Source organism: Molossus molossus, unplaced genomic scaffold, assembly GCF_014108415.1.
Source record: "Molossus molossus isolate mMolMol1 unplaced genomic scaffold, mMolMol1.p scaffold_m16_p_15, whole genome shotgun sequence".
In the NCBI taxonomy this organism is placed as follows: Eukaryota; Metazoa; Chordata; class Mammalia; order Chiroptera; family Molossidae; genus Molossus; species Molossus molossus.
The window spans coordinates 4,684,501-4,696,914 of record NW_023425350.1 but is presented as its reverse complement, the minus strand read 5'-3'; the positions used below and the strand labels follow the sequence as shown (position 1 = coordinate 4,696,914).

Genomic DNA, 12,414 nt, shown 5'->3' with positions numbered 1-12,414 from the left:
TACATGCCCTTAGCGGGAACCAAACTCAGGACATTCAGGTCCTCAGGCCGACACTCTAACCGCTGAGCCAAACCGGTCAGGGCCCCAGGTGGTTGGATTTCATGAGCCTCTCTCCATAGTCAACTCTTACTATGCTTCTGGGAAGAAGTCTGGTGTAGAATATGACCACAGACAGAACACCAACCCATTTTCCAGAAAGTTCTGAATGTCAAATATTCCAGTATTGATTACATAAATACACACATACATGATTGCTATCACCTGTTATTTAATTCTTTCCAGTAACTATGACTCCTTACATTTGTAATCACAATATACCTTTATAAGCCCTTTTGTGTAAATTAATTAATTAAGAAATCACCTTCTTCGTCAGATGTGTGTCCTCATGTTTGGTACAGAAAATGTGGTCAGCAGATTTACACGGACCTCTCTTTGTAAAAGAAGTCAGAGATTCTTAGGTCTCTGCAAGAGCCTCGCTTTTCAATCCAGTCCGATCAAGCCATAGGCATTTGCAGAAAAGTCCTGAGAGCCAGAGAGGGGAAGCGAATCCGGAGGCTTCATAATGAGTCAGGTGCGGAGTAAAGCTTTAAATGCAGTGGGTCCTGGAACTTAGGTGGGGTGACTAAGGATGCACATCTTATTGGCAATATCTAATGTGCCTTTTTTTTTTTTTTTTTTATCCTCACCCGAGGATATTTTTCCATTTTTTGTACAGATAGAGTGGGAGGGAGAGAGAGGAAGGGAGAGAGAGAGAGAAACATCGACGTGAAGGGACACATCGAGTGGCTGCCACCCGCACGACCAACCAGGGCCGGGGACAAACTGCAACCGAAGTACGTGCCCTTAGCGGGAACCGAACCTGGGTCTCTCCGGACCGCAGGCCGACGCTCTAACGGCTGAGCCAAACTGGCCAGGGCTAATGTGCCTTTTGATGTTTTTATTCACTTCCTTTACTGCTTCTGCACCAAACGCAAAAACCTCATCTCCAAATCAGGGCAGCTTCTGTGTTAGGCACCAGAGTTTACAAGGATCTGCTGCTTTCTCTGTAAGGAAAAAATAGTAAGGGAGAGGATAAGGTGGACTGGAAATCTGCAGAAGGGCATTAATACAATGCGTTTGAGTAAGGCCAGGTTTAGTCATCACAGGTTTGCATTCTCAAATCCTGGTTAGTAACCAGATTTAATGACTCAGGCCCTGCTGACTCCCAGACCCATGGCCTCTCAGAGTCTGCCCACAGGCAGCAGGGCCGGCACTTGCGGAAGCAGCCTCTCCTCCTTCCCTTGCCTCTCTTTCCCCATCTGGGTCTGGCCTGGCCTCCCCAGAGCAGAGGGGAGCACATGGGGAGGAGTTAGCATGTTGGGGGTGGGTTTGCCAGACCACCTGGTTCCTAAATCAAGAACTTAGAATCTGCCTTCCTGCTGCTATTTCTAAATTAAAAATAAAATCACAGAACTAAACTGAAAAGGCCCCTAGATTTGGCCCAAACTCTTCCCTTGATGGCTGGGGAAGCAGAGGCTCACCGAGTGTCAGGAAGGTGGTCATGGTCACACAGCAGCAAGCTGCTGGCAGGACAGGGACTAGCTGTCCTTCCTCCATGCCAGACTGCTTCCAGGGTCCCAAACACTGCGCCATCTGGCCCCTCTGCTGGGAGGAGGCACAGAGCAAGGCAGTGTTGCCTCCCAGTGATTGGTTGATGGATGTACCACAAGAAGCTGGGCAGTGTGGACAGTGCTTGCCTCCTGGAGACTTTCAGAGTGAGAGGAAAACTCGGTGTCTTGTAACAAAATGGTTTCCTCAGAGAAGGGGAATAAATCCCAGGGACAAATCCCACAGTGCTCACACGAGTCAAAGCTTCCCATTTAGCAGCTGGGGCTGTAACGTCCTCTGATGGGGGTGTTAATCACAACTGTCCTCAGGAGTTAAGTTTATTAGGGTGGAGATAAATCCCCTCTCCCTCACCCTAATGCTTAGTTCTTGATGCTCCAGGAAGTTAGATCATTCATCCATTTATTCAACAAGTATCCACCCACTATGCCCTGGGGCCTAGAGCCTAGGGTACCAGGCCTGCAGATCAGTACAAAAGAGGTTTCTCAAAATTCCACAGGGTTTTGTAGCTGTCAGGATCCTTGGGTTATCTCCTCCAGCCTCCTCTGAAGCCCAGGGAAGGAGGTTATTTACTCAGATTACACAGCAATTTGGGGCCAGGGCTGGGCTACAGCACAGAGCAGGATCCTCCAGGGTCCCTCTGCACCCACAGCTTGGCCAAGGCTAGTTTTACATGTTGTTTAACTCTTAGCCGCAGCCCTCAGGTTGGTCACAACCCCACACTCTGGGTGGAACATAATCGTGTGCTGGACTTTGTCTTCAAGGGAAGGAATGGTAAAACGAAAAGAAAAGTCCCAAGTTCTTTCAGCCCTTCCCTGGGGCCAGCCATGGGGGTGGTGCACACACCCAGAGAGGTGCAGTCCTCCAGTGGTGTTACCAGACTCAAGGGGTTCACACCTTGGGGTGACCTATTAAAAAACTAGAAATGGTTGTCACGAGGTTAATTTTATTTACTTGCACCAAGGAGAGGGGTTCACATCCAAAGCTCTGCCTTCCTGAAGGGAGGCTTAGCCATTGCTTAGACAGTTATTGGTCAATTACATGTTGATTTCTTCTTTGCAGCTGGCAACACACGGCTACACTTACCAGGTTGGGTTCCCTCAAGCTGATCCTGTTTAAGGCTGGACTGCAAAGTACTGGGCTACATTTTAACATTGAGCAAGAACAGCATTTAGTAGGAATGGCCCAGACCTTGAGACTCTTGTCCTATCCAGCACGGGAGGTATTGTATTGGCTCCGCTCTTAGGGACAACCAACTTCCTACCAGGCTTTGCCAGCATAGACCTTGTCGGTGTGTTGGGGCTTAAATATTTAACTCTCCAAGCGGCAATCGCAGCTGCCCTTAAAGGTGTCTAGTCAGTGAGGGGTGCCATCCAGATGGCAAAAGGCAGTGGAGACTTCAGTGCTTTGCGACCCGTCACCTCCTGCAAGCCCTTCCCAATGCCCCTGGCCCAGCATCTGGGCTCATCAGGAGCAACGCTGTGCCTCCGCGTGTCCACTGCCACCTGCCACCCAGCGGGAAGCCACCCGGAGGCTTTCGACGTGGTTCCTGGCGCAGGGGCTCGGGGCCGCTCGCAGAGGTGACCTGCCTGTGCCCCCCGCACACCCCTACCCCTGCCCCTGCCCCTGCCGAGTGGCGCCAGACGCATTTCCCGGTCCCTTCCACGGGGATGGAGGCGGAGGCGTCCACGTGGCCCGCTCGCGCCCGATTTCCTCCCTCTGCCCAAAGGCACTCGGCATTTAATGCCAAGCGGAAGACAGCTTTGCGTGGCGCGGACGCCGGGAGTCGGAGGCGGTCAGCGGCAGGTTTCGCAATCCTGCGGCGGCGGCGGCGGCGGCCCTTGGCCCGAAGCTGAAGGCCGAGCCAGCAGCGCCGCCGGCGCCCGGCACCGCGCGGGAGGCAGCGCCCGCGGGGCCCCTGCGGTTGCGTGCGCGTGCGCGGGCCTGCCGCAGGGCCGAGCGGCGCGAGGCCGGCGGCGGGGGAGGGGCCTGCGGTGGCGTGCGCGTGCGCGGACCTGCCGCAGGGCCGAGAAGGGCGGGAGGGGCCTGCGGTGGCGTGCGCGTGCGCGGACCTGCCGCAGGGCCGAGAAGGGCGGGAGGCCGGGGGCGGACCGGGCGGTACTGGGAGGCGCTGACGTTGAGCCGCCCGCGCCCCCCGCCTCTCCGCCGGGCCCCGGTTGGCCGCCGCCGCCGCGCCCCGCCCCCTCCCTCGGAAGACGCCCGGACGGAACCGATCGCGGCTGGTTTGAGCTGGTGCGTCTCCATGACGACACGCGCGGCGCTATAAGTAGCGGAGCCGCGGCGCGTCGGGCTTTGTCAGTCCCCTCCGCCTCCGCCGCCGCCGCCCCGGCCCCTCTGCCTGCGCTCCGGCGCCACCTCGGGCCGGCGGTCCTCCGCGGGAGGGAGCGAGGCGGCGGGCGGCTGACGGGGCGGCCGGCGGGCCTGAGCGCTCGGCTGCGGCGGCGTCTCCATGGGGTCGGCGTGAAGCGGTCCTGCGCCCCGAGGTGAGGGGGCGCGTGCGGGCGGCGGGGAGGCCGGCGGGGCTCGGCCACGTGTCCTGCGCGCCGGCGGGCCCGGAGGCCGGGACCGACCCGCGCCCGGACCCGCGAGGGGCACGCGGTCGTAGAGCCGGCCGCCGGCCCCTGACCTTGGCGAGCCGCTGCCCTCGGCGCCCCGGGCTCCCCGACGGAGCGGGGGGCTGGCCCGCGGCCGTCCCGGCCTTGGGCAGCGGGGCCCCCGCGCCTCGGCTCCCCGGCACCACTGACGTGGGGTTCAGAGCCGGAAGCTGATGGGAAGGCCCGTTGGTTCCTTCAACGGCCGTTGTTTTTTTTTATCCACGTGGCAAGCCGGGTAGCAGGTGCAGGAGACGCGTGAACGAGCCCGTGCAGGTCGGGCTGAGTCGCTCGCTCGCCGCTGCAGGGATGACTACTTTCTGCCTTGTTGCCCTCGACTGTAGTTTTAGGCTTGGTTGGTTGGTTGGTTGGTTGGTTGGTTGGGTTTTTTGCTGTGTGTAGGGAGCAAGTGACCCGACCAGGAACCCGGAGGAGTTGCTGGAGCGATAATCCATACGCGGCCAGCCCTGGCTTGGAATCGCCTATTTAGGGAATCTTTGAATGACTTGGTGATTTTAGAAAAGCCTGTAATGTTAGGATCCAGTTTAGGGACAGAGTTCTATGTAGAAGCCAACCCCAAGGTTTTTTAATAGTAAAAAAAAAAAAAAGGTAATTGTGTTGACAATCCTAAGTAATTGGTGAGAGAGTGTGGGGAGCAATAGGAATGTCTGGGGAGAACAAAGAATGTCTTGACTTTGTTCGAACCTAAAATTGGGCAGAATTTAGTTGACTTGTGAATTGTTGCCATTTCTGTTTCAGTCAGCCCCTATCTTTTATAATTACCCACTTGGCAGCAAAGACTTTCATACAGAAAAGGGCTGTCTTGTGCTAATTGACTCAGGTTTTTAAGGAACTTAGCTATTCAGAACACCAGAAGGTGTTGTGCTTGGGTGAAATTTTTCTATCCCTAGTTAACTCAAACAAAGCTTAAAAAAATACAGGAACACAAAATAGTTCATAGCGATTTATTTAAAAGAACCTTCCTGGTTTAAACCGGAGCATTGCCTTAAAGGTATTTAACCAGACCCTAATTAATCCAATCTGTCACCACTTCAGCCTAGTGAGATGTTATTTATGTAGGCAAAATGAATTTGCTGGCCTTGATCTATTGCCTTGCCCCAGGGGTGATTCAGGAGGTTGACAATGCCAAAAAGTCACATTAGTTCAAGTCTCGAAACAAGTTCTACCGTGCATGGGTTTATGGCGGCCCGTGCGCCTGGGTCTCCCCTAGCACCCATACCAGAGCAAACTGGCCTTGCACCACTGCCTGGCCTCTGCCCACAGGCTGCAAGCGCCGAGGCAGGGTACACGGTGGGAAAGTAGGCTTTGCCTGGCAGAGATTAAGTAGGTTTAAATAAGTACTTTTAAGATGTCATTCACTACTGTCATATTTTATGAAGGCCAAGGACAGTGGCTCTGATGGTTTCAAGTTTTTTTGTTTACTCGGTCATTTATGCTTGCTTATTTTTATTATAAAGTTTGCCCCAAATTACTCTCATTTGGTGATCATTTATAGCTAAGCAAATATTAGAGTGTCCGTTGGATTCCCAGAATTGCCAATTTAGTAGGCAACGCTAGTCCAAGAAGGCTGACTTCTGATCAGATACAGCAGCTATAGTGCATTATGTTGATTTGAAGATGCAGTTTTTAAAAATACAAGCCCAGCATGAAGATAAAGTTAGTTCATAAAATTCTCAGGAAACTTTAGAGCACTCAGTACGTTGAGAAAGCCCTAGACATTTCCATGATGTGTGTTAGTTACTAAAAATGATTCTGTATAATTTCAAGTGCGTACTGAGATGTAGAACACTATGTATGTATGGAATTTATCTGAGGTGTGGAGTCTGGTGTCTTCAGATGGTGCAGGGTTGTGAATTCATGTGACTTAGACGCCCAGGAATAATGGGATTCCCAAACCCAGAGAGCTGTGAGGTGCCTAAGCAGCCCTGCTTCTGGGTGGGCACAGCTAGGGCTGGTGTGTCCATTGCTGCATTCCTAAGGTGGACAGCACATCTGTTATTAGGACATTCCCACTGCTGCACCAAGAGGACACCCATCTTTTGCTGGACTTGGAATTCCTAGAGAGCTACTTTTGTGAAAAGTTGGCAATAATTTATTTAGATTCCATCTTAGTTTTCCCTGTAAGTATGCATGACTTTGCAGGTTAATCTAGTTAAGAGTTACTAAGAATTTCTAAGGCTTCTGAGTAAACTTTGCCACCTTATTTTTTGCGTTGCAGTTCGTTGTGTTTCAGAAGATCATCCAGAAACCATGAACAGCATTTGTCATGAAGAGTTTGACTGCCATTTCCTCGATGAGGGCTTTACCGCCAAGGACATTCTGGACCAAAAAATCAATGAAGTCTCTTCTTCCGTAAGTATATCAAGTCCATGCTGGCGGTGTCACTGGGACAGTGCCAGGTGCCTGAAGGGGGAACTTCAGTGGGGTCTAAGGAAGTGTAATGGAATTTACATGTCTTGTTAGGGAATTTAGAATATAGTTGACTGTGTGGATTGTCCAGCAATTATAGTAATAATCATGTCGGTGACTGGACTAAAAAGTAAAAAGATTCATTGAACTTCATGGGAAAGAGAAGGGAGGCTGTGGCTGGACATAGGAAGGCTGCTAACAAGGTCCCTGCAACCTCTCCTACTGTAGGATGATAAGGATGCCTTCTATGTTGCGGACTTGGGAGACATTCTGAAGAAACATCTGAAATGGTTGAAGGCTCTTCCTCGGGTCACCCCCTTTTATGCAGTCAAATGCAATGACAGCAGAACCATAGTGAAGACCCTGGCTGCTGCTGGGACGGGATTTGACTGTGCTAGCAAGGTAAGCACAGAGCAGCAGTGGGTTCTGTGAAATGGCTGGGCACAGTGAAGTCATGTTTCTTGGGCAGTAGATATTAAGGGGAGGGGAGCTGTGGTTGATGACTGCCTGTTTCTTTCGTTAGTAGCTACATGTGTATAGTGTGACGTCTTCTTTTTCAGACTGAAATACAACTGGTGCAGAGTCTTGGGGTGCCTCCAGAGAGGATTATCTATGCAAATCCTTGTAAACAAGTGTCTCAGATTAAATATGCTGCCAATAATGGAGTCCAGATGATGACTTTCGATAGTGAAGTCGAGCTGATGAAAGTTGCCAGGGCACATCCAAAGGCAAAGTGAGTTGCTCTTTCGTGTGAGGGCAAGGTTGAACATGGGATCTGTACATTGTCAAACTCAAGTTTCCCGTTGCTAGATTTCTATACTTTAATCAGTTATCCGTGTGCTGGGTCAGAGAACAAGTAGAAAATAGCTTAAACCTCTTCCAGGTTGGTATTGCGGATTGCCACGGATGATTCCAAAGCAGTCTGTCGTCTCAGCGTTAAATTCGGGGCCACACTCAAAACCAGCAGGCTTCTTTTGGAACGGGCGAAAGAGCTGAACATTGATGTCATCGGTGTCAGGTGAGTGAGGCCTTGGTGGGGGGAGAGGCTAAGATAATCACAGACGATGCCAGTTTCACGGGGTTTCTTTTCCCCACTGTAAATAATCATCTTCAGAAATAAGAAATGGCGTGTTTTTGTCTTTCTTGCCCAGCTTCCACGTGGGCAGTGGCTGTGCCGATCCCGAGGCCTTTGTGCAGGCCATCGCCGATGCCCGCTGTGTCTTTGACATGGGGGTGAGTGCGGGTAGACCCCAGTGTGGTGGGGGCGGGGCCGACAGGAATAGTCTCCATTCTAGGATCAGCCCTTTGTAGAAGTCATCTCATATGCAGAGACTTCAACCCACCTACTGTGCATTTTTCATGACTTGTTATAAATCTGGCTATTTGATTGACTTAATTTTCTTGACTCCAGGCCGAGGTTGGTTTCAACATGTATCTGCTGGATATTGGTGGTGGCTTTCCTGGATCTGAGGATGTAAAGCTTAAATTCGAAGAGGTAATTCATAGAACTATAATGTACGGTAGCTGCTTTAGCAAGGCTCTTAGTGGGATTTTTTTTTTTTTTTTGAGATAAGTGCCCCTAGCGGGAATTCTCTGGTCCGCAGGCCGATGCTCCAACCGCTGACCCAAACCAGTCAGAGCTTAGTGGGACATTTTAAAACTTAATTTAAGTGTTTTAGCTGATATCAGAAGGGATTGTACAAATATGAAAATGTCTTAGTGTGATCTTTTGAATGACTTTTGTGCTATTTAAAATTGTACTTAATATCCTTTGGTTTTCTAAACTAAAACATAAGTCAGTTTCCTAAAAAGTCGGGAAACAATTGATGAAGAAATGTTGATGTAGTAATGAGAGAATATACTGACAGGAAGTCCTCACTTACTGTCATCAGGAGGTCCTGTGACCTTAAATGAAACAACTTTTAACTAAACCAGTTTTACTATAGGCTAATTGATATAAACAGGAGTTCAGTTCCTGTAGCTGCTTATCAATATTATAGTGAAATGACAACATTTGAACAAAGTGACGTAATTGGAGGACCTGCTATACATCCTTATACCAAATGGTGCTTTGCTAGAATTTGTATTTTCTCTCATTAAAATGTTAAGTGTTTAGTCACTAATGAAGCTAAGACATTAAACTGTGCTCAAGTTTATAAGATAGAGATGCACATTTTTTTTAAATTATGTGAGGTTGCCCTGGCCAGTTTGGCTTAGTGGTTAGAGCATCGGCCCATGGACCAAAGAGCCTCGGGTTTGATTCTGGTCAAGGGCACGTACCTCGGTTGTGGTTCGTTCCCTGGCCCTGGGCAGGGTTGTGTGGGAGGCGGCCAGTTGATGTGCATCTCTCACATCGATGTTTCTCCCTCTCCCTCCCTCTATCCCCTTCCCTCTCTCTCCCTCTCTTCCACTCTGTCTGAAGATCAATGGAAAAATATCCTCGGGTGAGGATTAAAAGAAATAATAATAAAATTATGTGAGGTTGACAGAAGAAAGTTTAATACTATTGGCGTGTATTTGCTAGATAAAAATATTTTGGGGCACTTTGATACTTCATTAATGGCAATTTGTTTTGTACTCTTTGTTTGATAAAATTGTACCCACAGCCTCTTAAAGGGGATAGAAAGGATATGCTGTGGGGAGTCAAAGTAAACCACAGGGATACGCACGGACTGGTTTTTCTTTTCTTCTTTTTTTTGTTAATCCTCATCCAAGAATGTATTTTTCCATAGAGTGGAAGAGGGAGGGAGAGAGAGAGAGAGAGAAACATCGATTGGTTGCTTCCTGCACAACCCCAACTGGGGCCAGGAATCGAACCTGTGACCCTTTGATCTGCTGAGCCAAACCAGCCAGGGAACACAGGCTAGTTTTTACAGATGTTTATTTTCTGCTGTTGCTTGATAAGACCCTCTGCTGCTGGCGCTCAACATAATAAAAACATTTATGTCACAGCAATGCTCTTTCTCCTCCACGTGGCTCCCCTTGATGGGTGACTACTGTCTGTCCACTCTCATAGATCACCTGTGTAATCAACCCAGCCCTGGACAAGTATTTTCCATCAGACTCGGGAGTGACAGTCATAGCTGAGCCAGGAAGATACTATGTTGCATCAGCTTTCACACTTGCAGTTAATATCATTGCCAAAAAACTGGTGTTAAAGGAACAAACAGGCTCTGATGGTGAGTATAAAGGATGAACTCATTACACATATAACCAAAAGCTGGTACAAAGGGTGGTAATTGAGACTAATCTGTTTTCTAGATGAAGAAGAGTCGAGCGAAAAAACCTTTATGTATTACGTGAATGATGGAGTATATGGATCATTTAATTGCATTCTCTACGATCATGCGCATGTGAAGCCCCTTCTGCAAAAGGTACCTTCTGATTATTATACTGTGTATAAGTGGCAAAATGGTTGGTTGTAACCGGTGTGACTAGATACATTTCTCTCCGATGTAGAGGCCGAAGCCAGATGAGAAGTATTATTCATCCAGCATATGGGGACCAACCTGTGACGGCCTCGATCGCATTGTGGAGCGCTGTGGCCTGCCCGAGATGCATGTGGGGGACTGGATGCTCTTTGAGAACATGGGTGCTTACACCGTTGCTGCTGCTTCTACTTTCAATGGATTCCAGAGGCCGACTATCTACTATGTGATGTCAGGGCCGACATGGTTAGTGACAGTGCGTGTGTGTGAGCCTCGTAAGAGACCTCGGCTTGCTCCCTTCCAGGAGCCCTGTGCCTTTCACTTCCTCTCCTTCGCCTACGGGCAGGCCTCTCCCGAACCCCGAGGGTCCCTATGAGACTTAACCAGGGGAGCACCCGGCAGCTTGTCCTGGGCTAACCCTGTGTGTCTGTCCACAAGGCCCCCTTTTCTCTGACTTCTCAGGGAGCCAGAGCAGCCCCGCCTAGGCCCTCCTGCTGAATCTGCTGTCCTGAGCCCTTGTTTCACTGTCCCCAGCTTTAAGAAATGTACTTTTTAAGAAAATAGATACCTTCTTGGATTTATGCTTGCTCTTACCTTATTCTAATGGAAAGAAATTGTTTTGTTTAGGATTAAATACAATGTTTTGGTGGGTTTTTTTAGTTTATTTTCTCCCCACATTAAGAATATATGCTCTCTCTGTCCGGCTGGTGTAGCTCAGTGGTTGAGCGTCGACCCATGCACCAAGAGGTCACTGGTTCGATTCCTGGCCAGGACACATGCCCAGGTTGTGGGCCCGATCCCCAGTGGTGGGGGGGGGGATGCAATAGGCGACCAGCCAATCAATGTTCTCTCTCATCGATGTTTCTCTCCTTACTTTCTTTCTCTAAAATCAATAAAAGGAAAAAAAAATTTTTAAAGAATATATGCTCTAGAAAATTTGGAAAATACAAGTGGGTGGAATATTCTCCAATAATAATAGTGGTTGGGATTTTCAGATTTTTCCTGATACATAACCATTTTAGAAAAGACTGGTTAAGATACTTCTCTGGAGCAAGAATATTTTAATGAGTGCATGTGACCTGTGGTCTCCTTATCACCAAAAAGGTGGTTCTGAAGAGATGCTTGCTCTAGAAATACTGCATTGCTTCCTCGTGGCATGGTAACCGAGGAAGTAAATAGGCTCATGAATAAGCTATTCAAGACTCTCGGTGAGGGCGACTCGGTTTCTGAACGTGCACTTCTCTCTCTCAGGCAACTGATGCAGCAAGTCCAGGACCAAGACTTCCCGCCAGAGGTGGAGGAGCAGGGTGTGGGCGCCCTGCCCGTGTCCTGCGCCTGGGAGAGCGGGATGAAGCGCCACCCGGCGGCCTGCGCTTCGGCTCATGTTAATGTGTAGATGCCACTCTTGTAGCTGTTTGCGAGTGTAGCTTGACCTAAGGGATTTGGGGGGATTGTGTAACTTAATTATTGCTAGTTTTGAAATGTCTTTGTAAGTAGGGTTGGCACAGATGAACCAATGTGGAATGGCGGGCGATGGGGTCACACTTACCTGTGTTCCTATGGAAACTATTTGAATATTTGTTTTATATGGATTTTTATTCACTTTTCAAACATGCTCCTACAGAGCGCCCCTCAGTGGCCCAGCGAGCATCTGGAGCTTGTACATTGGCAGAGCAGGCCAGAACCTCAGAACCTTAATGTACCCTGTTTTAAAAATAAAAGTACCTTGAAAATTAGGCATTGGGAAACTTGTAGTGTGTCCATTCCACAGGCTCGCCTTGCATGGGTTTTTACAAGTGGGAATTGGTTTATTTCCCCAAAGGCTGAGAACACTGTCCCAGGGGACTTAAGAGTTGGTGGTTTTTTGTTGCTTTGAAACTGCTAGGACGTGCCTTTTCCTGTTGGGCGTTTTTATTTCAAGTCAGTCCTGTGTAAAGTTCGCTGCGGATTCTCCCAAGGAACAGTAGATGAAGCCCGTGCAGGTGGGGGGGGCGGGCATACCCTCTGCTGCTGACTGTGGTCAGTGTCTGTCCTAGCGGTGGCCCATCCCGAGTGTCCACGGTGGCTGTGACGCGGACTGCCCGAGCCCCTGTAACCTGCCTGCTGCCATCGCAGCCAGTGCCCGGGGGAGGAGCATGCGGACCTGGAGCCTGCCCACGGAGACCGGGGGCGCCCTTCCCACCGGGACTCCACTCCCGGGACAGGTTGCATAGCTGAGTCGGGAATGTAATACAGCATTTGGCAGTCAACTTATTGTAATAAATTCAGCAGCAATTATTCTGCGTTGTAGATCATTGTTGTTTTTTTTTCAATCCTCACCAAAGGATATTTTCCTGTTT

The 12,414-nt window shown here is 49.6% G+C and overlaps 1 protein-coding gene across 1 annotated transcript; it reads left to right on the top strand.

Moving 5' to 3' along the window:
* The first annotated feature begins 4,004 nt into the window (after nt 1-4,004).
* Nucleotides 4,005-11,811, top strand: ODC1 (ornithine decarboxylase 1). The gene is made up of 11 exons (XM_036263039.1): nt 4,005-4,109; nt 6,457-6,590; nt 6,876-7,049; nt 7,208-7,380; nt 7,531-7,665; nt 7,799-7,880; nt 8,059-8,142; nt 9,664-9,826; nt 9,909-10,021; nt 10,107-10,321; nt 11,327-11,811. Exons 2-11 carry the CDS (start codon nt 6,489-6,491, stop codon nt 11,469-11,471), a joined length of 1,386 nt encoding a protein of 461 aa, XP_036118932.1. The 5' UTR covers nt 4,005-4,109; nt 6,457-6,488; the 3' UTR covers nt 11,472-11,811.
* The last annotated feature ends 603 nt before the right edge of the window (nt 11,812-12,414 follow it).

Bases quoted from the DNA above. Each gene is read 5' to 3' on its own strand.
- ODC1 (XM_036263039.1), top strand. From the start codon at position 6,489: ATGAACAGCATTTGTCATGAAGAGTTTGACTGCCATTTCCTCGATGAG. The intron at 6,591-6,875 runs GTAAGTATATCA...CTCCTACTGTAG, and splicing joins TCAATGAAGTCTCTTCTTCC to GATGATAAGGATGCCTTCTA. The intron at 8,143-9,663 runs GTAATTCATAGA...CCACTCTCATAG, and splicing joins TAAAGCTTAAATTCGAAGAG to ATCACCTGTGTAATCAACCC.